The sequence below is a fragment of the Choloepus didactylus genome, chromosome 21, assembly GCF_015220235.1.
Source record: "Choloepus didactylus isolate mChoDid1 chromosome 21, mChoDid1.pri, whole genome shotgun sequence".
Lineage (NCBI taxonomy): Eukaryota > Metazoa > Chordata > Mammalia > Pilosa > Megalonychidae > Choloepus > Choloepus didactylus.
This window is the reverse complement of record NC_051327.1, coordinates 3597842-3624828: the sequence shown is the minus strand read 5'-3', so window position 1 is coordinate 3624828 and position 26987 is coordinate 3597842. Positions and strand designations below refer to the sequence as shown.

Below are 26987 nucleotides of genomic sequence, written 5' to 3'. Positions count from 1 at the left end.
TTGCTAGTGTATAGAAATACAGTTGATTTTTGGTATATTGATCTTGTATCCTGCAATCTTGCTGACCTCTTTCTTGAGTATCTTTGCATGTCCATGGATTTCTAGAACTTCCCCTTCCTTTGTGATGATCACCCAATGTTCTATGTGTAGAAATACTGTAATTTATATAATGAGAGCCCATCGATGGACATTTTGGGCTGCTACCATTTTTTCACTGTTATTGAAGGCGCTACACAGAGGATATTCTTACGGTCATTCATTCAATCCAGCAAAGTGTACTGAGCTTCCACTCTGTGCCAGACACTCTTTGAGGTACTGGGGATACAGACAGCATAAAAGTAAATGAGATGATTTCAACTGGGGAAAATAACTATGAAGAAAATAAAAAAGGGTGATATGCAGGGTGGATGAGTATTTAGGGGCTTCTTTGGATTGGAAGATCAAGGAAGACCTCTCTGGAGAGGTGACTTTGGGCTGGGCTCCAAACGGTGAGAAAGAACCCCTCAAGTTGTTCCAGGTAAAGGGAACAGCATGTGCAAGGGCCCTGGGATTGGAATAAGCTTGGCGTGTTCATGGAGCAGAAAGCAAGCCAGCGTGCCAGGAGAGCAGCCAAAGCGGGAGAAGTAATGGGCAGGGCTCAGATTAACACAGGATTTGTAGCCTTAATGAGGCATTTGGATTTTATTCCAAATGTGAAGGGAAGCCATGGGAGTGCCTTGATCTAATTTGTGTTCTAAAAGATCAGTCTGGTTGCTTAAGAAGCATTTGTTTGCCTTACCTTGTTCCAACATTTCCAAGTGCTGAATTCTTGGAAGTGGAATTACTGGGTTGACAAGTTTGTAGATTTAAAATGTTCCTAGATGCTGCCAACTGCCTCCCCCAAAGATAGCTCTGGCCTTTACTTGGAGGGAGCCAGCTGTTGCTACCAGAAGCATGAGGGGTAAGCTGCCCAGCATGCTCTCACCCCCTTGACCCTTGCACCCACTCTCCTGCCCTTGCCTCCCTTGCAGGACCCTCACCGCTGCATTTGCCCAGTAACTCTGGCTGTACCACTTACCCCTTGGGTAAAACGGGCACCCCAGGAACATGGCCGACGAAGACCTCATCTTCCGCCTGGAAGGCGTTGACGTCAGCCAGACCGCCCCAGCTGGCCACGACGGGGATGCTGATGGGGACAGTGATGATGAAGGTTACTTCATCTGCCCCATCACCGATGACCCCGGATCTCACCAGAATGTCAATTCCAAGATTAATAACTACTACAGCAACCTAACGAAGAGTGAGCAGTATAGATCCAGCGGGTCCCCCGCCAGCTCCTTCCATTTTAAGGTGAGTGGACTGCGCCTTCCCCACCCAGCCTTGCCTGGCATAAGGGATGGTATTTCCTTCTGCTGCTCGCTGATTTGGGGCCTGACCTGTGTTCTAAATTCTGGCTCTAGGGTGTATACTTGTTAAGCTGGGAGGATTCTGTTGGTTTAAAAGCAGTTTTATTCCTTTAGGGCAGTATTTTTCAAATAGCTATTTGGGACCCACTACTGGATTGTGAAAAACTTAGTGGGTCTTGCCCAGTTTTTTTTTTTTTTTTTTTTTTTAAGAAATGGAATAGGATAGCATAGAAAATCCTGGAGAGCATCACAAATAGTGAATGGTTAGGAACTCATTTTTTGAAGGTATGTACACACACACGTAAGTGTGAAGACTGGACCAGTGTCCTAGCATTTTATTAATTTTTTTTTTTTAAGAAATGGGACAGAACAGCATAGAAGATGTTGGAAAACATTGGAGAGCACTGCAAATAGTAGAGTTCATTTTCCTGAAACATGCCGTCATGCGTTTGTGCACACACAAACATGTGGACCAGATCAGTTGTTTATGGCCAGTGTCTCATGGCGTACCAGTTAAATATTTTGATATCATCCCTGCATATGTGCATGTGTACAGGGACGTGTTGTAAAATGTAGTTCTTTGTGTTGATCATGGGTCAAAAAAGCCACTGCTGAGAGCTGGACATCTTTTTTTCTGGGGCAAGGAAAAGAAAAGGTACTTATCTTGTTAGGTTTTCATAGTTCCACCATGACAAAGCTAATATAAAGGAGGCAGGAAAAAGGTGAACCTTATTGGACTTGTGTGTAATAACTGGCAGGAAAAAAATAAATGCAACACTATTATTTATTCTTATTTAATTTAGTCCACACAGACAAGATATATCTGTTAGGACTGGCAGCAAAATGACTATTACCACTCTGGGATTTAAAATTGAAATCATTCTTCTGTAACTGCAGAATTAATCTGTTTTAAAAAATCAATAATTGTAGCTCCTGGTGATAGTTGGGTATTTGTTTTCCTTTCCAGACCCAGAGTTCTAGCTTAAGTTACTCCAGGGCAGGCAGTTCCAGAAATAGCTCCATGGGTCCCCTCCTGAGGCTGGGGGCCCCCCGCGGGGTCAGATTGCAGCTTGCCCCACTTTCCGGTTCTAAGGCAGCTTCCCAGAGGACTCAGCCCAGCGGAGGGCAGTGTGTGAAGGGTGGGGGAGCAGCATGGACCCCTGCTAATTCATTTTAGGTCATGGAGGCTCAAGGAAAAGTTGAGCCCTGCAGGTGTCACTTGCCACATGTGAGAGAATCCAGGCGTGGGATGGAGGGAGCCATCGCTCAGGAAACAGAAATCGGCTCAGCTCAGCTCAAGGGAAAGAGGGGATTTGTTATAACAATCTAAGGGTGTTTTTTGGGACCCAGGGGCAGAAGTGATGGGCTGGTCTTTCAGGAACCTGTCTCTTTTCTCAATCTCTCTTTGCTTGTCCCTTCTCTGCCCCCCCAGTCTGTGCAGCAGGAAAATGGACCCCCAGAGCCCCATCTGTGCCTCGTTCCATGGGGTGCCACAGGCAAAGACAGATTTCACCCCCTCCACCCTAATTCCTGGGGAGACTATCTGGTTGGCCCTGCTGGGCCCGGGCATCCCTCTCTGGTCCCACCAGCTCTGGCCGGGGCCTGGGGTCACAGAGGATGGGCTGCTTCCCAAGAGGCAGTGCCACGGTGGCCTCACAGGTGAACAGACCCCTCTAAGGGCTCCACCCACGCTGCCTCCGCAGAGGAACTGTGAGCCCCGGTGGGGCCTTGTGGCAGACGTGGCCTGAGCTCAAGAACTGAAGGGGACTCAGACATGGGATGGCACAGCCTGTGATCACAGAAAGTGTCAGGTCCAGGTTGGAGAATGACTCACGCTCGCAGCAAGTTAGGAGATGGAGTGTGTTGGAGCCTTTAAAATTTGAAGCCCAGACTGAGTGATCCAGCTGAGAGGGGGTTTGTCTCTGGCCATGGCTTTGCGATGTGAGCTTGGTGGGCACAGAGCCCCGTGGCCTGTTCATCCCTGCATTCCCAGTGCCTGGAACCGCTACATACCTTCGTTTGGAATCACTGGGGACGATGAATGAATGATGAATTCCTCACTTTGCTGGGGAGCTGGTTCTCTGAAGGACAGATCTATTTATGTCACGGCCCTGTTTGTAAACTCCTGTGGGCCATTTGACAATAGCTGTTAAAATAAAATATATTGATACTCTCAGATAGCAGTTCCATTTCCAGCGATTCATCCTCCACCAAAGTGTTCCCAATGGGGAAATGCTTTTGGCATTTGGGAAGGACAGTTCTTTACCAGGTGGGGCTGTCCCTTACGTTGTAGAATATTCAGCAAGCCTGGCCCTGCCCACTAAAAGCCATATTGTACCCCTGCCCCATTCATTATGATAATTTAAAATGTGGCCCCCACCCTCATATTTTGCAAAGCCTCCCTGGGGGTGTGGGTATTATCCCTGGTTGAGAACCACTGCAGAAATGTTTGCATATGTGCAGAAATTTATATATTCAAAGATGTCCTTTGCAGTATTGTCTGTAATACAGAAAAAGACGGAAACAGCTCAAAGGTCAACCAGAAAGGGCCTATTTAAATTATAGACCACAGTCCCAACAGAATACTGTATTTACATTAAAGTGTATTATTTGTCTAGAAAGCCTTGCTAAAATATATATATTTTTGTAGGGGAAAAAAAATCCATGAAAAGCCCTTGGCACAGTGCTGGCCCATAATAAGCACGAAAAATGTTAGCTATTTTTATTTTTATATGCCGTCAAGTAAAAAAGTAACTTGAAATATAATACAGTCCCATTTTAATTTGAAAACGCGTAGGAACATGTTAGTATTTGCATAGCGAAAAACAGTTTGGTGGAGGATTTGACATCCAAATTCAGTGGAAATTCTCCCTGGGGGACTTTGATTATTGACATTATACATTTTTTTATTTTTTGAAACTTTTAAAATTACATGGCTGTATGACTTCTTTGGAGAAAAAGATGCTTTTAAAAGAAAAATACTGCAAAATACCTCCCCTCCTCCAAACAAGCAAACCAAGAAATAACCCCTCCTCAAAACTCATTGCTTCCTGGGGCAAAGTTGAGAACCCTCACTGAGAACTGAGAGGTCCTCAAGCTCCGTTCACGCAGAGCCCCTGGCTGCTCCTGAAATAGGCTGCGGTTTTTCAAGTCTCTGCCTGAAATCCCTTTCAACTGATTTCTCAGGCTAGTAAAATTATAGACCCTGCCCCTTCAAGACCCAATTATTAGTATTTTTAACCACCCAGTGAATCTTATTTAAATAAGCTGATGCCAAAATTATAAATACACTTTTTTTAAAGAACTACCACACAAATTGGGCGCATTATACATATTTTAGAAACTTGCTTTAGTTTTATTGACATTTTAGAAATATATATATATATGTAGTGCTTTTATAGCTTAACACTTATTCTTAAAATTTTTTCATTAGAGTAGTTGAAGTTTATAGAAAAATCATGCAGAAAACACAGAGTTCCCATATAACCAGCCCTCTCCCTGTTTTCCCTTTTATTAACAATTTGCTTTGGCGTGGTACCTTTGTTATAATTGATGAAACTATATGATTATAGTTATTGATTAACTATAGTCCATAGTTTACATTAAGGTTCACTCTTTTTGTTGTACACTTTTATGGGGTTTTAAAATTTTTTATTCTGGTAACATATAGACAACCTAAAATTTCCCAATTTAACCACTTTCAAGTATTCCATTCAGTTGTTAATCCTTATTCTTGAGGTCTTCTGTCAGGTATTAGAAAGGATCAGAAATGAGATTTTTTCAAAGTCTTTGACCTCACGGGTCTACTTGCAAAATCCAAGTGGGGGGCAGGCAGGGTGAAGGGCCTGTGAATTCGGCCGAGTGGGAACTGCTGAGAAAACCCCTTTTGCAGCCTGCAGGTCGCCTCTAGCAGCCGAGTTCCAGCCTTGGGGCAAGGACCCCATTTTTACGTCACCCCTTCCCGGCTCCCGCTCGTGCATCCCCACGGGGCTCTTTTCCTTCCTTCACGAGTGTCTTCCCTTCTCTAAGGTCCTTCCTTGTTTACCTTTGCAGCTTTCCCAGCTGCAAGGGGCGAGGCTGGGACGGATTCCACCTTGGCTGCCTCATGAAGTCGGCACTTGGTAAAATGCTTGGCCTTTTATGGATGAGATGCGGCTCTTCGTGGCCCAGTGTCCTGGGTAACCCTGGCTGCTTCCTTGGGTTACCGTTGCCAGCAGCCCAGAGATGTTTTCCAAACCTCCCTCCCCGGGGCATCCAGCAGCCTAACGTGTCTGTGATTTACGGTAGGCATGGCAACCCGGGCTGCTTAACCAAAATGGCCGCCTGGCGTTCCTCCCAGACGGCACCGCCCCGCAGGCCGCGGGCGCGTGTTGCGAAAGGTCAGGTTCTGCCACTGTTGGGGTGCGGCTTCTGCCCGCCTGAGCTCCCTCCGGGCTGGGGGCAGAACCCCCAGAGCCTCACGCAGCCAACAAGGGTGTTTAGGGAGGTTATAATGTGGGGAGATGCTTCCACTCTGGACTGAAATTTAAAAAGCAGAATATAGAGTCTGATTATGTCTGTGTAAAAAACAAACACACATGCACATGTGCACACACACACACACAGAGAATAAAGCCTGAAAGGAAGTGCATTAACATGCTAGCAGAGCTTGTCTTTAGACGGGCTCTGGAGCTATTCTATTTCTTTTCTACTTCTCTGTCATTCCTATGTTTTCTAGAATGAGAGTATGTCATACATATGTTTACTTTTTTAAATAAAAGGCAAAATTTTGTTAAGAACATTGATGTTTTCAGAGCCTGGAAAAATCAGGACGCATGGATCACCTCTTTGTCCTTTTTTTTTTTTTTTTTCTTTTTTAGTGGATTAAATTGTATTTTGTATTTCATTACATGATGTACATGGATTTATTTAGCCAGTCCACTCTCGAGGGACACTTTGGTTGTTTCCCATTTTTTATTACAAAGAGTGCTGAAATAAATATCCTTGTATATATCTCTAAATGAACTTTGAAAATACTTGTATTTAACAGTATGTAAATAATATATTTACAAGGTAAAAAGGATTCAAACCATATAAAATGGTATGCAGTGAAACGTAAGTCTCCCACCTCTGATCCCTGTTCCTGGGTAGTGTCCTTCCAGAATTTTCCTTGCATGTATATAAGCATCTGCATATATATAGAACCCTCCTCCTTTTTCTTTTCATTTCACAGAGATGTTAGCCTACTGCAAACCTGCTGGGTGCTTTTGTGACTGTCTTCCCATATTGACACATACATGCTAGCATCAGCCAGAACTTACGTAACACACACTTCTCTCCTCACCTTACTCATGTCAGCTCATTTATTCTGCACTACGATTCTGCAAGGATTGGTATTTTGACAGATAGTATAAACCCGAGGCCCTGAGATTTGAAGTCAGTTGCCCCAGTGAGTGGTGGGGCTGTCTTTGAATCAGGAGCTCTTGATGACTGCAGTATGCTGCCTCGCTTATTTTGTTTTTAATGGCTGAGTATCATTTCATTTTCTGGAAGCACCGTAATCCACTGAACCAGTTCTTCCTTGATGGGTATGTAGGCATTCGTAGGCTTTTGCTGCCACACACAGCCCTTCCATAAACATCCTTGTATGGATGTCTTTGTGACCATACTGGAGAAATCTCCAAGGCAGAGTGGCTGGGGTGAAAAGCTAGTGTGTTTAAAACTCGGCCAGGCATTGCCAGACTGTCCTTCCAAGGCACTGAGCCAGCATGTGTGCCCGGCATGATGTTTGAGCACGTCTTCTCCCCATGCTCTTGTTGGCAAACTTTGGTGATTACATTTCATGCTTTTAACCCACTGACAGTGGCTTGAATGGTTTGGTTAAAGGGCAGTGTTCACTCCGGAACGAAACTGGGGAGTCAGTGTCTGATGACTTACTGGGGAGAGGGGTGTTCCTGACCCCCCGCGGCTGGGGAGGCCCTGCCCTGGCAACATTGGGCTTCTCCACTTTCCAGCAACTGCGAGAAACCCTGTGGACTCCCAGATCACCTGAAATCTTTTGGGCTCTGGGCCCACTGCTCTGGGAGTGCAGAATCAAAAGTGAAGCTTGGGCATCCTGGGTCCAAAGCCTTTGGACCGCCGGCCTGCTGGGCAGATGAAGGCAGAAGAGAGAAAATGCTGGCACTGGGCAAGAAGTCAGCTGGGGCGGTGACCTGGGGTCTGCAAAACAGGAGGAGGTGGGGAGTTTGGGTCTGACTGCAGGGATTCAGTGCTGAAAACCTTTGTGGAAATGTGCTGGGGTGTTTATTAACAAGGGACTCCTTTCTTTCTTTTATAAAAATTTTTGAATGGCTTTGAGATATAGTCCACATATCACACAGTTCACCCATTTAAATGGACAATTCAGTGACTTTTAGTACATTCACAGAATTGGGCAACCAACACCACAATCATTTTAGAACATTTTTAACCTTATTAGCTGTCACCTTCCAATGTCCCCTTCCCCCCTACCATCCCAGCAACCACTAATCTTTCTGACTCTATGAATTTGACCCTCCTGTACATTTCATATAAATGGAATCACACAAAATGTGACCTTTTGTGTCTGGCTTGGCATAGTATCTTCAGGTTTCGACCATGTTGTAGCATGTATCAGAACTCCGTTCCTCTTTATGGCTGAATAATATTCCATTATATGTATACATGTTGCCTTTTGTTTATCCAATCTTCTGTTGATGGCATTTGCATTGTTTGCACTTTTTGGCTACTGTGATTAATGCTGCTATGAACATTCGTGTACAAGTTTTTGGGTGGACAAATGTTTTCATTTCTCTTGAGTAAATATCTAGGAGTGGAATTGCTGGGTCGTATGGTATTATGTGTAGCCTTCTCCTTGCTTTGTGAAAGAGCAGGTGCTGGGACTTGGCAGGCTCGCGTTTGAGCCCTGGGTCTGCCAGTTCCTGGTTGCTGCAGGTGTTTAGGTAAGTCACCCCTCTCCCCTCGCCCAGAGCCTCAGGTGCCTCATTGGGTGGCCTGGGAACAATCCTACCTACCTTCAATGCTAAGCCTGCCACGCGGTGCAGGCTGAGATGATGTCTAGAGAAGGGCTTCTAAGGGACAAGGGCTTTATGTCATCAAAGGGAATGTTATTGTTTTGATTGTTTTTGTTTCCATCATCCCCATCCTCTCCTCTCTAGCCAGGGCTCTGAATCCTGCTGGCTGGGAGAAATCAGCTGCGGACTCTACAACAGAGAGAAATATTCCTTTAGAATTTTTGTTTTTGCTTCTTTTATAATTATTTGTCTTGTTGATAATAGAAGTAATCTATGCTCCTTGCAGAAAACAGTGTAAGTTCAGCTATCACTGCTATTAAGGCCTTTGAGTGTATTTCAGACTTTTCTGCATTTTAATATTAGTTACTATTAATATTATTATTATTTTTTAAATTTTATTTTATAATAAGTTCAAAGTTATAGGAACAATTGCAAAAACAATACAAACCCCATACATAGAACTCCAGCATACCCTGACCCCCCTCCCCGGTACCCCGATCCACCAACTTTAACATGCTGTCACACTGCCATTTCTCTTTCCCTCCCTCCCTCCCTCCGTATCTATCATCCATCATCTATTGATCTGTCTTCTGAACATATGAGAGCAAGCCGCACACATGCTTGACCAAACACTATAATTCACATATACACTTCCTATGAACAAGAACATTCCTTCATGCAATCCCATTAAGCGCAACTAACAAGTTCAAGAAATTCAACATTGATACAAAGCTTACATTTTATATTTCGTTTTTTTTTTTTCTCTTATGTCTCAACTGTGTCCCTTTGAGCCTCCTCTCCTTCATCCTCAGATCCCATCCAGGGTCATCCTTGGCATTCAATTGTCATCTATTTAGACTGTTTTTTTTTTTTTTCTTTTTTTTTTTCAATTGTGGAAACATATATACAGCCTAAATCTTCCCATTCCACCCCCTCCCTAGCATTCCATTAGTGGGTGTTCTAGTCTGCTAATGCTGCGGAATGCAAAACACCAGAGATGGATTGGCTTTTATAAAAAGGGGGTTTATTTGGCTACACAGTTACAGTCTTAAGGCCACAAAGTGTCCAAGATAACACATCAGTAATCGGGTACCTTCACCGGAGGATGGCCAATGGCGTCCGGAAAACCTCTTGTTAGCTGGGAAGGCACGTGGCTGGTGTCTGCTCCAAAGTTCTGGTTTCAAAATGGCTTTCTCCCAGGACGCTCCTCTCTAGCAAGCTTGCTCCTCTTCAAAACGTCACTCACAGCTGCACTCAGTTCCATCTCTGAGTCAGCACGTTTATATGGCTCCACTGATCAAGGCCCACCCTCAGTGGGTGGGGCCACACCTCCATGGAAATATCCCATCAGTTATCATCTACAGTTGGGTGGGGCGCATCTCGATGCAAACAACCTAATTCAAACGTTCCAACTTAATCCCCACTATTCTGTCTGCCCCAGAAGATTGCATCAAAGAATATGGCTTTTTCTGGGGGACATAATACATTCAAACTGGCACATTCCACCCCCTGGACCCCAGAAAAACATATTCTTTCCAAATACAAAATACATTCATTCCATCACAATATCACAAAAACTTAAATCATTTCAGTAACAAAAGTTAAGTACAAGATCCTATCAAAATCAATTACAGGCGTGGTGGGTCCTAAGGCACAATTCTCCTTTAGCTTTGACTTTGTGGACTTAGAACAAGTTATATGCTTCCAATATACAAAGGAGGGACATTCGTAGGATAAACATTCCCATTGCCATAAGGAGAAACAGTAAGGAAAACAGGGTTAACAGGACCAAAACAGTTCCTAAAACCCACAGGACAAACTCCATTAGATTTCAATGTCTGAGAGTAATTTACAGAACAACATTGAATCCTTGGGGCTTGAGAGAGCTGGAGCCTAACCTTTCCTAAGGGCCTTTTTGGCAGCCCTTTCCTCTCCAAATGCTTAGGTGAGTGCTCCAACATATCCACACATTGGGGAGACCACCTTCTCGGCCCCACCCTCCTCAAACATCAGGGCAGCTCCCGGATTCCCTTCCATCTCCGGGGCACACGCTCAACCCCTTCAGAACAGTGTGGTGGCAGCCAGGCTCTCCCCAATTCCCTGGGAATGTGCTCCGCCCTCTTTGGGACCTCAGATGGCAAAACTCTTCCAGAGCATCGAGGTGGAAAACCTGCCCTCGACCTCCAGGGCAAACTCACCCTTTGCATGCATGTGGGCTGCTCCGCTCTCCCAGCCCGAGACCTCTTGACTCCAGACCTCAACCTCCATGGCTCTGTCTTTGAAGAGATTTTTCCTTTAATTTTTTCCTTGTCTGTCTCCTCCAGTCCAGACCGGCAATGGCTCTGTAGGATAAAGATGTCGCAAAAATTCTGTTGGCTTTGCATGAAGCATGCAGGGGTCAAAGCCATCAGACAATAAGAGTTTCCACAAATCCTTTCTGGATAATTCCATCTCCAATCTTGGCTTGTACTGAAATGGCAGCTGGGTTCCATGTTTGGTAACATCCTCACGTTGGGCTGTAGCTTCTGGGATTCCACCCCCTGGAAGCTCGTAATTTTCCAAGCCATCAGCTTCTGGTTTCTTAGAACCCAAGAGTTCAGTTCTAAGTTCATCTTTCTCCACTTGCATTTTACTATAAGCTGCAAGGAGAAGCCAGGTTACATCCTCCACACGTAGTCTGGAGATCTCCTCAGCTAAGTATTCCAGGTTGTTGCTTTCAAATTCCTCCTTCCATCTGACACCAGGACTCAATTTTGCCAAATTCTGTGCCACTTTAAAACAAGGATCACCTTTCTTCCAGTTTGCAACAACACATTCATCATTTCTGTTCAAGGCCTCATCAGAAGTATCTTTAGAGTCCATATTTCCACAAACAATCTCTTTAAAGCAGTTTGGCCTTTTCTATCAAGCTCCTCCCAATTCTTCCAGAATGTTCCCCTTATCCATTTAAAAAGCCACTCCAACATGTTTGGTATTTGCAAACACAGCAGCAAAAGCACCCCACTTCTCTGGTACCAAAATCTGTTCTAGTTTGCTAATGCTGCGGAATGCAAAATACCAGAGATGGATTGGCTTTTATAAAAAGGGGGTTTATTTGGCTACACAGTTACAGTCTTAAGGCCATAAAGTGTCCAAGATAACACATCAGTAATCGGGTACCTTCACCGGAGGATGGCCGATGGCATCTGGAAAACCTCTGTTAGCTGGGAAGGCACGTGGCTGGTGTCTGCTCCAAAGTTCTGATTTCAAAATGGCTTTCTCCCAGGACGCTCCTCTCTAGCAAGCTTGCTCCTCTTCAAAACGTCACTCACAGCTGCACTCAGTTCCATCTCTGAGTCAGCACGTTTATATGGCTCCACTGATCAAGGCCCACCCTCAACGGGTGGGGCCACACCTCCATGGAAATATCCCATCAGTTATCATCTACAGTTGGGTGGGGCGCATCTCGATGCAAACAACCTAATTCAAATGTTCCAACTTAATCCCCACTATCCTGTCTGCCCCAGAAGATTGCATGAAAGAATATGGCTTTTTCTGGGGGACATAATACATTCAAACTGGCACAGTGGGATTAATCACATTTAGAATGTTGTAATGCTATCACCTTCCCACCATCTATTACTAAAAATTTCCCTTCACTTCAAACAGCAACCCTACACTCATTTCTTAACTCCCTGTTGCCCCTTCCCCCACTTCTTGTAACCCATACTCTACATGTCTATGGTCATATTCTGTGATAATTTCTTTGTGTTTACTGTGGGGCTTAAAATTAACCTCTTAAATCCATAACAATCTTGTTTTTCTTTGATACCAACTTAACTTCAGTAGGACACATAAACTATGTTCCTGTACTCCTCCATTCCCCCACCTTTATATAGTTCTTGTCAAAAATTGCATATTTTACATTGAGTCCAAAACCACTGATTTATCATTAGAGTTTATGTATTTTATATCCTGTAGGAAGTAAATAGTGGAGTTACAAATAAAAAATTATTGACTTCTATTTGTATTCCATCGTGGTCAGAGAATGTGCTTTGAATATACTCAATTTTTTTTTTTTAATTTATTGAGGCTTGTTTTATGTCCCAGCCTATGGTCTATTCTGGAGAAAGATCCATGATCACTAGAGAAAAATGTGTGTCCTGGTGCCTGGTGATTTGGGATGTAAGGTTCTATATATGTCTGCTAAAATTCTCTATCTCCCTCTCTCTTTTCTTTGTTTTTCTGTCGGTAGGGCTCCCTTTAGTATCTGAAGTAGGGCAGGCCTTTTTTTTTTTTTTTAATCTTCATTTTATTGAGATATATTCACATACCACGCAGTCATACAAAACAAATTGTACATTCGATTGTTCACAGTACCATTACATAGTTGTACATTCATCACCTAAATCAATCCCTGACACCTTCATTAGCCCACACACAAAAATAACAAGAATAATAATTAAAGTGAAAAACAGCAATTGAAGTAAAAAAGAACACTAGGGGAGGCGGGGCAAGATGGCAGACTGGTGAGCTGTATGTTTTAGTTACTCCTCCAGGAAAGTAGGTAAAAAGCCAGGAACTGCGTGGACTGGACACCACAGAGCAATCTGTCTTTGGGCATACTTCATATAACACTCATGAAAACGTGGAACTGCTGAGATCAGCGAAATCTGTAAGTTTTTGCGGCCAGGGGACCCGCGCCCCTCCCTGCCAGGCTCAGTCCCGGGGGAGGAGGGGCTGTCAGCTCCAGGAAGGAGAAGGGAGAATTGCAGTGGCTGCTCTTATCGGAAACTCATTCTACTGATTCAAACTCCAACCATAGATAGACTGAGACCAGACACCAGAGACTCTGAGAGCAGCCAGCCCAGCAGAGAGGAGACAGGCATAGAAAAAAAACAACACGAAAAACTCCAAAATAAAAGCAGAGGATTTTTGGAGTTCTGGTGAACACAGAAAGGGGAAGGGCGGAGATCAGGCCTTGAGGCGCATATGCAAATCCCGAAGCAAGGCTGATCTCTCTGCCCTGTGCACCTTTCCTTAATGGCCCTGGTTGCTTTGTCTATTAGCATTTCAATAACCCATTAGATCTCTGAGGAGGGCCGTTTTTGTTTTTTTTTTTTTTTAAATCCTTTTTGCTTTTTCTAAAACAATTACTCTAAGAAGCTCAATACAGAAAGCTTCAAAGAATTGAAATTTGGGCACGTCAAGTCAAGAGCAGAACTAAGAGAGCTCTGAGACAAAAGGCAATAATCCAGTGGCTGAGAAAATTCACTAAACACCACAACTTCCCAAGAAAAGGGGGGTGTCCGCTCACAGCCACCATCCTGGTGGACAGGAAACACTCCTGCCCATCGCCAGCCCCATAGCCCAGAGCTGCCCCAGACAACCCAGTGTGACGGAAGTGCTTCAAATAACAGGCACACACCACAAAACTGGGCGTGGACATTAGCCTTCCCTGCAACCTCAGCTGAATGTCCCAGAGCTGGGAAGGGGGAGCAGTGTGAATTAACAGAGCCCCATTCAGCCATCATTTGAGCAGACTGGGAGCCTCCCAACACAGCCCAGCAGCCCAGAACTGCCCTGGGGGGACGGCACTCACCTGTGACATAGCACAGTCATCCCTCAACAGAGGACCCGGGGTGCACAGCCTGGAAGAGGGGCCCACTTGCAAGTCTCAGGAGCCATACGCCAATACCAAAGACTTGTGGGTCAGTGGCAGAGACAAACTGTGGCAGGACTGAACTGAAGGATTAGACTATTGCAGTAGCTTTAAAACTCTAGGATCATCAGGGAGATTTGATTGTTAGGGCCACCCCCCCTCCCCGACTGCCCAGAAACACGCCCCACATACAGGGCAGGCAACACCAACTACACACGCAAGCTTGGGACACCAAGTGGGCCCCACAAGACTCACTCCCCCACTCACCAAAAAGGCTAAGCAGGGGAGATCTGGCTTGTGGAGAACAGGTGGCTCGTGGACGCCACCTGCTGGTTAGTTAGAGAAAGTGTACTCCACGAAGCTGTAGATCTGATAAATTAGAGATAAGGACTTCAACTGGTCTACAAACCCTAAAAGAACCCTATCAAGGTCAGCAAATGCCACGAGGCCAAAAACAACAGAAAATTATAAAGCATATGAAAAAACCAGACGATATGGATAACCCAAGCCCAAGCACCCAAATCAAAAGACCAGAAGAGACACACCTAGAGCAGCTACTCAAGAACTAAAGATGAACAATGAGACCCTAGTACGGGATATGAAGGAAATCAAGAAGACCCTAGAAGAGCATAAAGAAGACATTGCAAGACTAAATAAAAAAATGGATGATCTTATGGAAATTAAAGAAACTGTTGACCAAATTAAAAAGATTCTGGACACTCATAGTACAAGACTAGAGGAAGTTGAACAACGAATCAGTGACCTGGAAGATGACAGAATGGAAAATGAAAGCATAAAAGAAAGAATGGGGAAAAAAATTGAAAAATTCGAAATGGACCTCAGGGATATGATAGATAATATGAAACGTCCGAATATAAGACTCATTGGTGTCCCAGAAGGGGAAGAAAAGGGTAAAGGTCTAGGAAGAGTATTCAAAGAAATTGTTGGGGAAAACTTCCCAAATCTTCTAAACAACATAAATACACAAATCATAAATGCTCAGCGAACTCCAAATAGAATAAATCCAAAAAAACCCACTCCGAGACATATACTGATCACACTGTCAAACATAGAAGAGAAGGAGCAAGTTCTGAAAGCAGCAAGAGAAAAGCAATTCACCACATACAAAGGAAACAGCATAAGACTAAGTAGTGACTACTCAGCAGCCACCATGGAGGCGAGAAGGCAGTGGCACGATATATTTAAAATTCTGAGTGAGAGGAATTTCCAGCCAAGAATACTTTATCCAGCAAAGCTCTCCTTCAAATTTGAGGGAGAGCTTAAATTTTTCACAGACAAAGAAATGCTGAGAGAATTTGCTAACAAGAGACCTGCCCTACTGGAGATACTAAAGGGAGCCCTACAGACAGAGAAACAAAGACAGGACAGAGAGACTTGGAGAAAGGTTCAGTACTAAAGAGATTCGGTATGGGTACAATAAAGGATATTAATAGAGAGAGGGAAAAATATGGCAAACATAATCCAAAGGATAAGATGGCCGATTCAAGAAATGCCTTCACGGTTTTAACGTTGAATGTAAATGGATTAAACTCCCCAATTAAAAGATATAGATTCGCAGAATGGATCAAAAAAAATGAACCATCAATATGTTGCATACAAGAGACTCATCTTAGACACAGGGACACAAAGAAACTGAAAGTGAAAGGATGGAAAAAAAATATTTCATGCAAGCTACAGCCAAAAGAAAGCAGGTGTAGCAATATTAATCTCAGATAAAATAGACTTCAAATGCAGGGATGTTTTGAGAGACAAAGAAGGCCACTACATACTAATAAAAGGGGCAATTCAGCAAGAAGAAATAACAATCGTAAATGTCTATGCACCCAATCAAGGTGCCACAAAATACATGAGAGAAACATTGGCAAAACTAAAGGAAGCAATTGATGTTTCCACAATAATTGTGGGAGACTTCAACACATCACTCTCTCCTATAGATAGATCAACCAGACAGAAGACCAATAAGGAAATTGAAAACCTAAACAATCTGATAAATGAATTAGATTTAACAGACATCTACAGGACATTACATCCCAAATCACCAGGATACACATACTTTTCTAGTGCTCACAGAACTTTCTCCAGAATAGATCATATGCTGGGACATAAAACAAGCCTCAATAAATTTAAAAAGATTGAAATTATTCAAAGCACATTCTCTGACCACAATGGAATACAATTAGAAGTCAATAACCATCAGAGACTTAGAAAATTCACAAATACCTGGAGGTTAAACAACACACTCCTAAACAATCAGTGGGTTAAAGAAGAAATAGCAAGAGAAATTGCTAAATATATAGAGACGAATGAAAATGAGAACACAACATACCAAAACCTATGGGATGCAGCAAAAGCAGTGCTAAGGGGGAAATTTATAGCACTAAACGCATATATTAAAAAGGAAGAAAGAGCCAAAATCAAAGAACTAATGGATCAACTGAAGAAGCTAGAAAATGAACAGCAAACCAATCCTAAACCAAGTAGAAGAAAAGAAATAACAAGGATTAAAGCAGAAATAAATGACATAGAGAACAAAAAAACAATAGCGAGGATAAATATCACCAAAAGTTGGTTCTTTGAGAAGATCAACAAGATTGACAAGCCCCTAGCTAGACTGACAAAATCAAAAAGAGAGAAGACCCATATAAACAAAATAATGAATGAAAAAGGTGACATAACTGCAGATCCTGAAGAAATTAAAAAAATTATAAGAGGATATTATGAACAACTGTATGGCAACAAACTGGATAATGTAGAAGAAATGGACAATTTCCTGGAAACATATGAACAACCTAGACTGACCAGAGAAGAAATAGAAGACCTCAACCAACCCATCACAAGCAAAGAGATCCAATCAGTCATCAAAAATCTTCCCACAAATAAATGCCCAGGGCCAGATGGCTTCACAGGGGAGTTCTACCAAACTTTCCAGAAAGATCTGACACCAATCTTACTCAAACTCTTTCAAAACATTGAAAAAAATGGAACACTACCTAACTCATTTTATGAAGCTAACATCAATCTAATACCAAAACCAGGCAAAGATGCTACAAAAAAGGAAAACTACCGGCCAATCTCCCTAATGAATATAGATGCAAAAATCCTCAACAAAATACTTGCAAATCGAATCCAAAGACACATTAAAAAAATCATACACCATGACCAAGTGGGGTTCATTCCAGGCATGCAAGGATGGTTCAACATCAGAAAAACAATCAATGTATTACAACACATTAAAAACTCGAAAGGGAAAAATCAATTGATCATCTCAATAGATGCTGAAAAAGCATTTGACAAAATCCAACATCCCTTTTGATAAAAACACTTCAAAAGGTAGGAATTGAAGGAAACTTCCTCAACATGATAAAGAGCATATATGAAAAACCCACAGCCAGCATAGTACTCAATGGTGAGAGACTGAAAGCCATCCTCTAAGATCAGGAACAAGACAAGGATGCCCGCTGTCACCACTGTTATTCAACATTGTGCTGGAAGTGCTAGCCAGGGCAATCCGGCAAGACAAAGAAATAAAAGGCATCCAAATTGGAAAAGAAGAAGTAAAACTGTCATTGTTTGCAGATGATATGATCTTATATCTAGAAAACCCTGAGAAATCAACGATACACCTACTAGAGCTAATAAACAAATTTAGCAAAGTAGCGGGATACAAGATTAATGCACATAAGTCAGTAATGTTTCTATATGCTAGAAATGAACAAACTGAAGAGACACTCAAGAAAAAGATACCATTTTCAATAGCAACTAAAAAAATCAAGTACCTAGGAATAAACTTAACCAAAGATGTAAAAGACCTATACAAAGAAAACTACATAACTCTACTAAAAGAAATAGAAGGGGACCTTAAAAGATGGAAAAATATTCCATGTTCATGGATAGGAAGGCTAAATGTCATTAAGATGTCAATTCTACCCAAACTCATCTACAGATTCAATGCAATCCCAATCAAAATTCCAACAACCTACTTTGCAGACTTGGAAAAGCTAGTTATCAAATTTATTTGGAAAGGGAAGATGCCTCGAATTGCTAAAGACACTCTAAAAAAGAAAAACGAAGTGGGAGGACTTACACTCCCTGACTTTGAAGCTTATTATAAAGCCACAGTTGCCAAAACAGCATGGTACTGGCACAAAGATAGACATATAGATCAATGGAATCGAATTGAGAATTCAGAGATAGACCCTCAGATCTATGGCCGACTGATCTTTGATAAGGCCCCCAAAGTCACCGAACTGAGCCATAATGGTCTTTTCAACAAATGGGGCTGGGAGAGTTGGATATCCATATCCAAAAGAATGAAAGAGGACCCCTACCTCACCCCCTACACAAAATTAACTCAAAATGGACCAAAGATCTCAATATAAAAGAAAGTACCATAAAACTCCTAGAAGATAATGTAGGAAAACATCTTCAAGACCTTGTATTAGGAGGCCACTTCCTAGACTTTACACCCAAAGCACAAGCAACAAAAGAGAAAATAGATAAATGGGAACTCCTCAAGCTTAGAAGTTTCTGCACCTCAAAGGAATTTCTCAAAAAGGTAAAGAGGCAGCCAACTCAATGGGAAAAAATTTTTGGAAACCATGTATCTGACAAAAGACTGATATCTTGCATATACAAAGAAATCCTACAACTCAATGACAATAGTACAGACAGCCCAATTATAAAATGGGCAAAAGATATGAAAAGACAGTTCTCTGAAGAGGAAATACAAATGGCCAAGAAACACATGAAAAAATGTTCAGCTTCACTAGCTATTAGAGAGATGCAAATTAAGACCACAATGAGATACCATCTAACACCGATTAGAATGGCTGCCATTAAACAAACAGGAAACTACAAATGCTGGAGGGGATGTGGAGAAATTGGAACTCTTATTCATTGTTGGTGGGACTGTATAATGGTTCAGCCACTCTGGAAGTCAGTCTGGCAGTTCCTTAGAAAACTAGATATAGAGCTACCATTCGATCCAGCGATTGCACTTCTCGGTATATACCCGGAAGATCGGAAAGCAGTGACACGAACAGATATCTGCACGCCAATGTTCATAGCAGCATTATTCACAATTGCCAAGAGATGGAAACAACCCAAATGTCCTTCAACAGATGAGTGGATAAATAAAATGTGGTATATACACACGATGGAATACTACGCGGCAGTAAGAAGGAACGATCTCGTGAAACATATGACAACATGGATGAACCTTGAAGACATAATGCTGAGTGAAATAAGCCAGGCACAAAAAGAGAAATATTATATGCTACCACTAATGTGAACTTTGAAAAATGTAAAACAAATGGTTTATAATGTAGAATGTAGGGGAACTAGCAGTAGAGAGCAATTAAGGAAGGGGGAACAATAATCCAAGAAGAACAAATAAGCTATTTAACGTTCTGGGGATGCCCAGAAATGACTATGGTCTGTTAATTTCTGATGAATGTAGTAGGAACAAGTTCACTGAAATGTTGCTATATTATGTAACTTTCTTGGGGTAAAGTAGGAACATGTTGGAAGTTAAGCAGTTATCTTAGGTTAGTTGTCTTTTCTTACTCCCTTGCTATGGTCTCTTTGAAATGTTCTTTTATTGTATGTTTGTTTTCTTTTTAACTTTTTTTTTCATACAGTTGATTTGAAAAAAGAAGGGAAAGTTAAAAAAAAAAAAAAAAGAAAAAAGACAAAGAAGGAAAAAAAAAAAAAAGATGTAGTGCCCCCTTGAGGAGCCTGTGGAGAATGCAGGGGTATTTGCCTACCCCACCTCCATGGTTGCTAACATGACCACAGACATAGGGGACTGGTGGTTTGATGGGTTGAGCCCTCTACCATAAGTTTTACCCTTGGGAAGACGGTTGCTGCAAAGGAGAGGCTAGGCCTCCCTGTATTTGTGCCTAAGAGTCTCCTCCTGAATACCTCTTTGTTGCTCAGATGTGGCCCTCTCTCTCTGGCTAAGCCAACTTGAAAGGTGAAATCACTGCCCTCCCCCCTACGTGGGATCAGACACCCAGGGAAGTGAATCTCCCTGGCAACGTGGAATATGACTCCCAGGGAGGAATGTAGACCCGGCATCGTGGGATGGAGAACATCTTCTTGACGAAAAGGGGGATGTGAAAGGAAATGAAATAAGCTTCAGTGGCAGAGAGATTCCAAAACGAGCCGAGAGATCACTCTGGTGGGCACTCTTACGCACAGTTTAGACAACCTTTTTTAGGTTCTAAAGAATTGGGGTAGCTGGTGGTGGATACCTGAAACTATTAAACTACAACCCAGAACCCATGAATCTCGAAGACAGTTGTATAAAAATGTAGCTTATGAGGGGTGACAGTGGGATTGGGAATGCCATAAGGACCAAACTCCACTTTGTCTAGTTTATGGATGGATGTGTAGAAAAGTAGGGGAAGCAAACAAACAGACAAAGGTACCTAGTGTTCTTTTTTACTTCAATTGCTCTTTTTCACTCTAATTATTATTCTTGTTATTTTTGTGTGTGTGCTAATGAAGGTGTCAGGGATTGATTTAGGTGATGAATGTACAACTATGTAATGGTACTGTAAACAATCGAAAGTACAATTTGTTTTGTATGACTGCGTGGTATGTGAATATATCTCAATAAAATGATGATTAAAAAAAAAAAAAAAAAAAAGAACACTAGGTACCTTTGTCTGTTTGTTTGTTTGTTTCCTTCCCCTATTTTTCTACTCATCCATCCATAAACTAGACAAAGTGGAGTGTGGTCCTTATAGCTTTCCCAATTCCATTGTCACCCCTCATAAGCTACATTTTTATACAATTGTCTTCGAGATTCATGGGTTCTGGGTTGTAGTTTGATAGTTTCAGGTATCCACCACCAGCTACCCCAATTCTTTTTTTTTTTTTTTTTTTTTTTTTTTTGCCTTTTATTTTTTTTATTTTTTTTAATCATCATTTTATTGAGATATATTCACATACCACGCAGTCATACAAAACAAATTGTACTTTCGATTGTTTACAGTACCATTACATAGTTGTACATTCATCACCTAAATCAATCCCTGACACCTTCATTAGCACACACACAAAAATAACAAGAATAATAATTAGAGTGAAAAAGAGCAATTGAAGTAAAAAAGAACACTGGGTACCTTTGTCTGTTTGTTTCCTTCCCCTACTTTTCTACACATCCATCCATAAACTAGACAAAGTGGTGTTTGGTCCTTATGGCTTTCCCAATCCCATTGTCACCCCTCATAAGCTACATTTTTATACAACTGTCTTCGAGATTCATGGGTTCTGGGTTGTAGTTTGATAGTTTCAGGTATCCACCACCAGCTACCCCAATTCTTTAGAACCTAAAAAGGGTTGTCTAAAGTGTGCATAAGAGTGCCCACCAGAGTGATCTCTCGGCTCCTTTTGGAATCTCTCTGCCACTGAAGCTTATTTCATTTCCTTTCACATCCCCCTTTTGGTCAAGAAGATGTTCTCCGTCCCACGGTGCCAGGTCTACATTCCTCCCTGGGAGTCATATTCCACGTTGCCAGGGAGATTCACTTCCCTGGGTGTCTGATCCTACGTAGGGGGGAGGGCAGTGATTTCACCTTTCAAGTTGACTTAGCTAGAGAGAGAGGGCCACATCTGAGCAACAAAGAGGCATTTGGGAGGAGGCTCTTAGGCACAATTATAGGGAGGCCTAGCCTCTCCTTTACAGCAACCGTCTTCCCAAGGGTAAAACCTATGGTAGAGGGCTCAACCCATCAAACCACCAGTCCCGTATGTCTGTGGTCATGTTAGCAACCATGGAGGTGGGGTAGGCCAATACCCCTGCATTCTCCACAGGCTCCTCAAGAGGGCACTACATATTTTTTTCCTTGTTTTTTTTTTTTTAACTTTTTTTTCTTTTTTAAATCAACTGTATGGAAAAAAAAATAAAAAAAAACATACAATAAAAGAGCATTTCAAAGAGAGGGCAGGTCTTTTATTGGCAAAATTTCTCAGCATTTGTTTGTCTGTGAAAAATTTAAGCTCTCCCTTAAATTTGAAGGAGAGTTTTGCTGGATAAAGTATTCTTGGGTGGAAATTTTTGTTTTTCAGAATTATAAAAATGTCATGCCACTGCCTTCTTGCCTCCGTGGTGGCCACTGAGTAGTTACTACTTAGTCTTATGTTGTTTCCTTTGTATGTGGTGAATTGCTTTTCTCTTGGTGCTTTCAGAACTTGCTCCTTCTCTTCAGTATTTGACAGTCTGATCAGAATATGTCTTGGAGTGGGTTTATTTGGATTTATTCTATTTGGAGTTCGCTGGGAATTTATGCTTTGTGTATTTGTATTGTGTAGAAGGTTTGGGAAGTTTTCCCCACCAATTTCTTTGAATACTTTCTAGACCTTTACCCTTCTCTTCCCCTTCTGGTACACTAATGAATCTTAAATTTGGATGTTTTATTTTATCTATTGTATCCCTGAGATCCATTTCGATTTTTTCGATTATTTTCTGCATTCTTTCTTTTGTTCTTTCCTTTTCTGTTCTGTGGTCCTCTAGGACACTGAGTCATTGTTCAGCTTCCTCTAATCTTGTATTATAAGTATCCAGGGTCTTTTTAATTTGGCCAATGGTTTCTTTTATTTCCATAAGATCTTCTATTTTTTATTTACTCTTGCAATTTCTTCTTTATGCTTTTCTAGGGTCTTCTTCTTGTCCTTTATATCCTGTGCCATGCTCTTGTTCTTTGATTGTAGTCCTTTGATTAATTGCGCCAAGTACTGTGTCTCTTCTGATATTTTGATTTGGGTGTTTGGGATTGGGTTCTCCATATCTTATGGTTTTATCATATGCTTTAAGATTTTCTGTTCTTTTTGGCCTCTTGGCATTTGGTTTGCTTGATAGGGTTCTTTCAAGTTATAAAAAATACCAATCTAATTTTTCAGATCTACAACTTGGTGGCGTTCACTTTCTCTAACCAACCAGCAGATGGCGTCTGCGAGTCACCTATTCTCCTCAAGTCAGTTCTCCTCAACTTTGTCTTTGTGGTGTGTGGGGAAATGATTCTTGTGGGGTTCAATTGGTGAACTCAGTTTGGGTGTGTTGTTGGTCCTGTCTGCCTTGAATGTGGGTCTTGTGTCTGGGTGGTTAGGGAGGCAGGGCAGCTTTAATAATCAAACCTCCCAGGTGTTCCCAGAGATTCAAGGCTGTTGCAAAAGTCTAAGCCTTCATTTCAGTTTTGCCCCAGATTTTCTATGCCACTGACCCACAAGTCCCTGGCATTGACGTAGCATCCCTGGGTTTTCCAAGCAGGCCCCCCTTCTCAGCTGTGTTGTTCCAGGACCTCTGCTGAGGGAAGGCACAAGTGTGCGCTGTCCCTCAAGGGAAGCCCTGGGCTACCAGGCCGTGCAGGGGCGCTCCCAGCCTGATGCAAAGATGGCTGAATGGGGTGTCTCAACCCCCCCCCCCTTCACACAGCTCCGCCTTCCCAGCTCCAGGACAACTAGCTGTGTATGCACCCAAGGCCATTGTCTATGGCCGATGTTGTGGCGTGTGCGTGGTGCTGTAGGGTACACTCCCCGTCACACTGGGTTTCCTGGCGCGGCTCTGGGCTGTGGGTATGGCCCCAGGCAGGAGTTTCTCCAGCACGCCGGGGAGCTGGCTGCAAGCGGCGCGCTTTCTTTCTCCTTTTGGCTCTCCCCTCTGCGCCCCTGGCCCTGAGGCAATCAGCAGCGGTCTATCCTCCGTGCCAGACACGGAGAGGTTGGCACAGCCCGCTCCTGCCGTGCTTCACTGCTCAGTTCTCACCGTCGTAACTGCAGTCGCTTTTGGGTTTTTTTTTGTTTTTTAAAAAGAACTAGTCCGTCTCCAAATGCCAACCCCCGGTTTCCCCATACCGCAGCATGGCTGCCAGATATTCAGCCGGCTTACTCACTTGTTTCAGAATGCAGACTCCTGGTTTCACCAAGTGCACGGTCCCTGTGCATTTAGCAGACCTTGTCCAGCTGGTGCATCACTGAAACTGGTGTTCTGGGTCACTTACTGGTTTTTATCTAGTATTTTTCACAGAGGTGTTTTTTTGCCCTGTCTCACCTAGCCGCCATCTTAGGTTCTCCTGATATTATTATTAATATTATTTTGTACTCTCAGGTTTGGAGAAGCAAAGCCTTTCTGTTCTGTAGTCAGGATTATTTTTCTTTTTTTATGAAGAAAGGGCCCCCTGTTCTATGTAAGATTAACCCACTCAGCAACTGAGTTCTAGAATCTTTAGAACTTGAGAATATTAGAGCTGGCAGGGCCTTAAGAATCATCTATCCCAGTGTAGTAGTCAGATAAATAGAAGTGATTTATTATAGGAGTTGACTCACACAGCCATGGGTATTGGCAAGTCCAGATTCCACAGGGCAGGGCTCTGATTGGAAACGCCGATGAAGGGGAGGTTGAATTCCCCAGGGGAAGCTGGTTGCTGAAGTAGAGGCAGGAATTCTTTTTCTGAAGTCTGAAATCCTCAGTTCTGGCTTTTAAAACCTCCTACTGATTGGGTGAGGAGACTCACTACATTGCTGAGAGCAATCTCCTTTGTTGTTTGTAGATCCAGTCAACTGACTGTAGATGCAAGTCCCATCTACGAAATATCCTCACAGTAACAATCAGGCAAGAGCTTGTTTGACCTAACAACCAGACACCACAAACCTATCCAAATTGACCCATGAAATTAAACATCACACACGGTGATTTTCTTTTGTTTGTTTATTAACTTTGATTTACATATGCAATACCTGAATAGAGTCTCATTGTAAAAAATGCAAACAATACATTTATCCCTCCCACACTGTAGGAGTTGTGGATGTGGTGCCTCTGCAATCTGGGAAGTCCCTGTAAAATTCTTTGGCCCTCCCTTTGTACCAGAGAAGTTGGAAGTTTTTCTTTTTCTTTTATGGGGTGTTCACCATACCTTATTACAAAATTTGGGTTAAGTATTTGGTCATAGGCTACCTATAGGTCAATGCTAAGTAAAAATACTGTATGAAAAAGAAAGAAATACGGAAATTTTAAAAAAATGAAACAAATGAGATAATACTATAACTAATATAGTGCTTGTATAACAAAAGACATTTTAAAAAAATAACCTTTGAAATTCCCTACCGATACTCACCATTAGCCTGTGGAACATCTCTGCTGGCCTTCATGTGTCACGTGCGGCTTCTGCAAAACTCCCCCCAAAATCCCATGTAATTTCTTATGTCAACCTGTGATATACTGAAACTGTGATGGGGAAAATGGTGATGTGGAAGGGATAACTGTATAGATAAAGTTGAAGACCTCTTGATAATTCTCTTTCCAATTTCCATTCCCAGAGATAACCGTTTCATCATTTGGTGTAAATCTTTTCAAACCTCTTTTTATGCATTGAAATAAATATATATTTATGCATATATCTACAGACACACACACCCTTAGAAAATCCATAGCATTGATCAGTGGGTTTCCTCCACCAGTACACAGTGTCATACTGTTTGTGTTACTCTGCCACTTGCTTTTTTTCCCTAAACATTATCCCTTAGAGATCACCCACGTCCAGTGTATTAGTCAGGTTTCTCCAGGGAAACAGAACCAACAGGACATATCTGTAAATATGAGATTTATAATAGTGTCTCACACAGCTGTGGAGATGCCCAAGTCCAAAGTCTGTAGGGCAGGAAGCGAGCTGGCAACTCTGATGAAGGTCTTTGATGAACTCCCCAGGAGAGGCTGGGTGGCTCAAGAAGAAGTGAAAGTTCTCTCCTTCCTTAAAAGTCTTCGATTGATTGGATCTCTCATTGTGGAAGACACTCACTTAGTTGATTGTAGACGTAATCAGCCATAGATGCAATCAATTGACTGATGATTTAGTAAACCAGCCTTCTGGTTTATTAACCAGCCACTAAATGTCCTTGCACTAATGGTTAGGACAGTGTTTGCTTGACCAGACAACTGTGCACCATCACCTGGCCAAGTTGTCACATGAACCCAATCATCACATCCAGCATCTTGTCTTTTTCAACAGCTGCATGAGTAAACAAAGTATATGTAATCATCCTGTGGTGGCAGGTTGTTCTGATCATAATGAGCATTATAAACAATGCCCATCCTTGGACCAGCGCAACTGAGCACACCTGGGCAGGTTTTTCTAGGACAGGTGATGGGAATGGTTGGATCCAGAATCGGTGCAGGAGAAGGTTCACAACCACCACCAGGTGGCTCTCCAAGGTGGCAATACCCTCTCCACTCCCCTACTGGTGGCTGAAAGCCCCCACTTCCCAGGCCTTCAGCAATACCTGTTTTTCCCACCCTGGAGAGTAAAACATGAAACAGCTCCTTAGATTTTCTTTAGGTCACCTATGCGTCCCTGTTTGTAGGAGAAGCATTTCTATCCCCAGTACTGGGGCAGAGAAGAGATCTGACCCCCTATAGCCAAAACATTCTTTCTTCTTCATCCTCTTTGGGAAATGAGGAAACGGAGGTTCCAGCAGCTGGTCCGTGGTTCGCTGGAGCCAGAGTTGAAGAAAACACATCTTAGTACAGGACTTTTTATATTGTGCTTAAAAAAAATAGCCGCCTGGTGCCAGTAAGGTGCATCATGATTCTTTTCTGGTTTTGAGAAGATTGTTGATCCTGGGAAATACCAAGCCCACTAAATCCTTGATTGTATTTTTGGTTGGTGCCATGGCACCCAGCCAGGAGGTAATTTCTGTAGATAATTCTTATGGAATGGTCATGGCTCCTGACTGGTAATTTAAGGAGCAGATGAGTCACCGATTGAGAGAGGTATAGTCAGAGAGCCGTGTGTCTCAGGCGGAGCACAGGGTGCCTCTAATATTGTATGACAGTCAAAAGAGCACCCACTGACTTCTCCAAATACTGCTGGTGTGGGGCAGAAGCAGTCCCTGCCATTCCCAGCAACTGGA

At 42.6% G+C, this 26987-nt stretch overlaps 1 protein-coding gene across 2 annotated transcripts in view; it reads left to right on the top strand.

The window, feature by feature from the left end:
- EEF2K (eukaryotic elongation factor 2 kinase) overlaps positions 1-26987 on the top strand; it is a 110254-nt gene that overhangs the window by 38303 nt on the left and 44964 nt on the right. For both annotated transcript variants that reach the window (XR_005213566.1, XM_037814438.1), the window contains exon 2: positions 1011-1329. Coding sequence is in view for 1 of the 2 variants with exons in the window: in XM_037814438.1 (XP_037670366.1) it covers positions 1087-1329 (243 nt within the window). In the remaining variant the exon portion in view is untranslated. The remainder of the gene's footprint in view (positions 1-1010; positions 1330-26987) is intronic.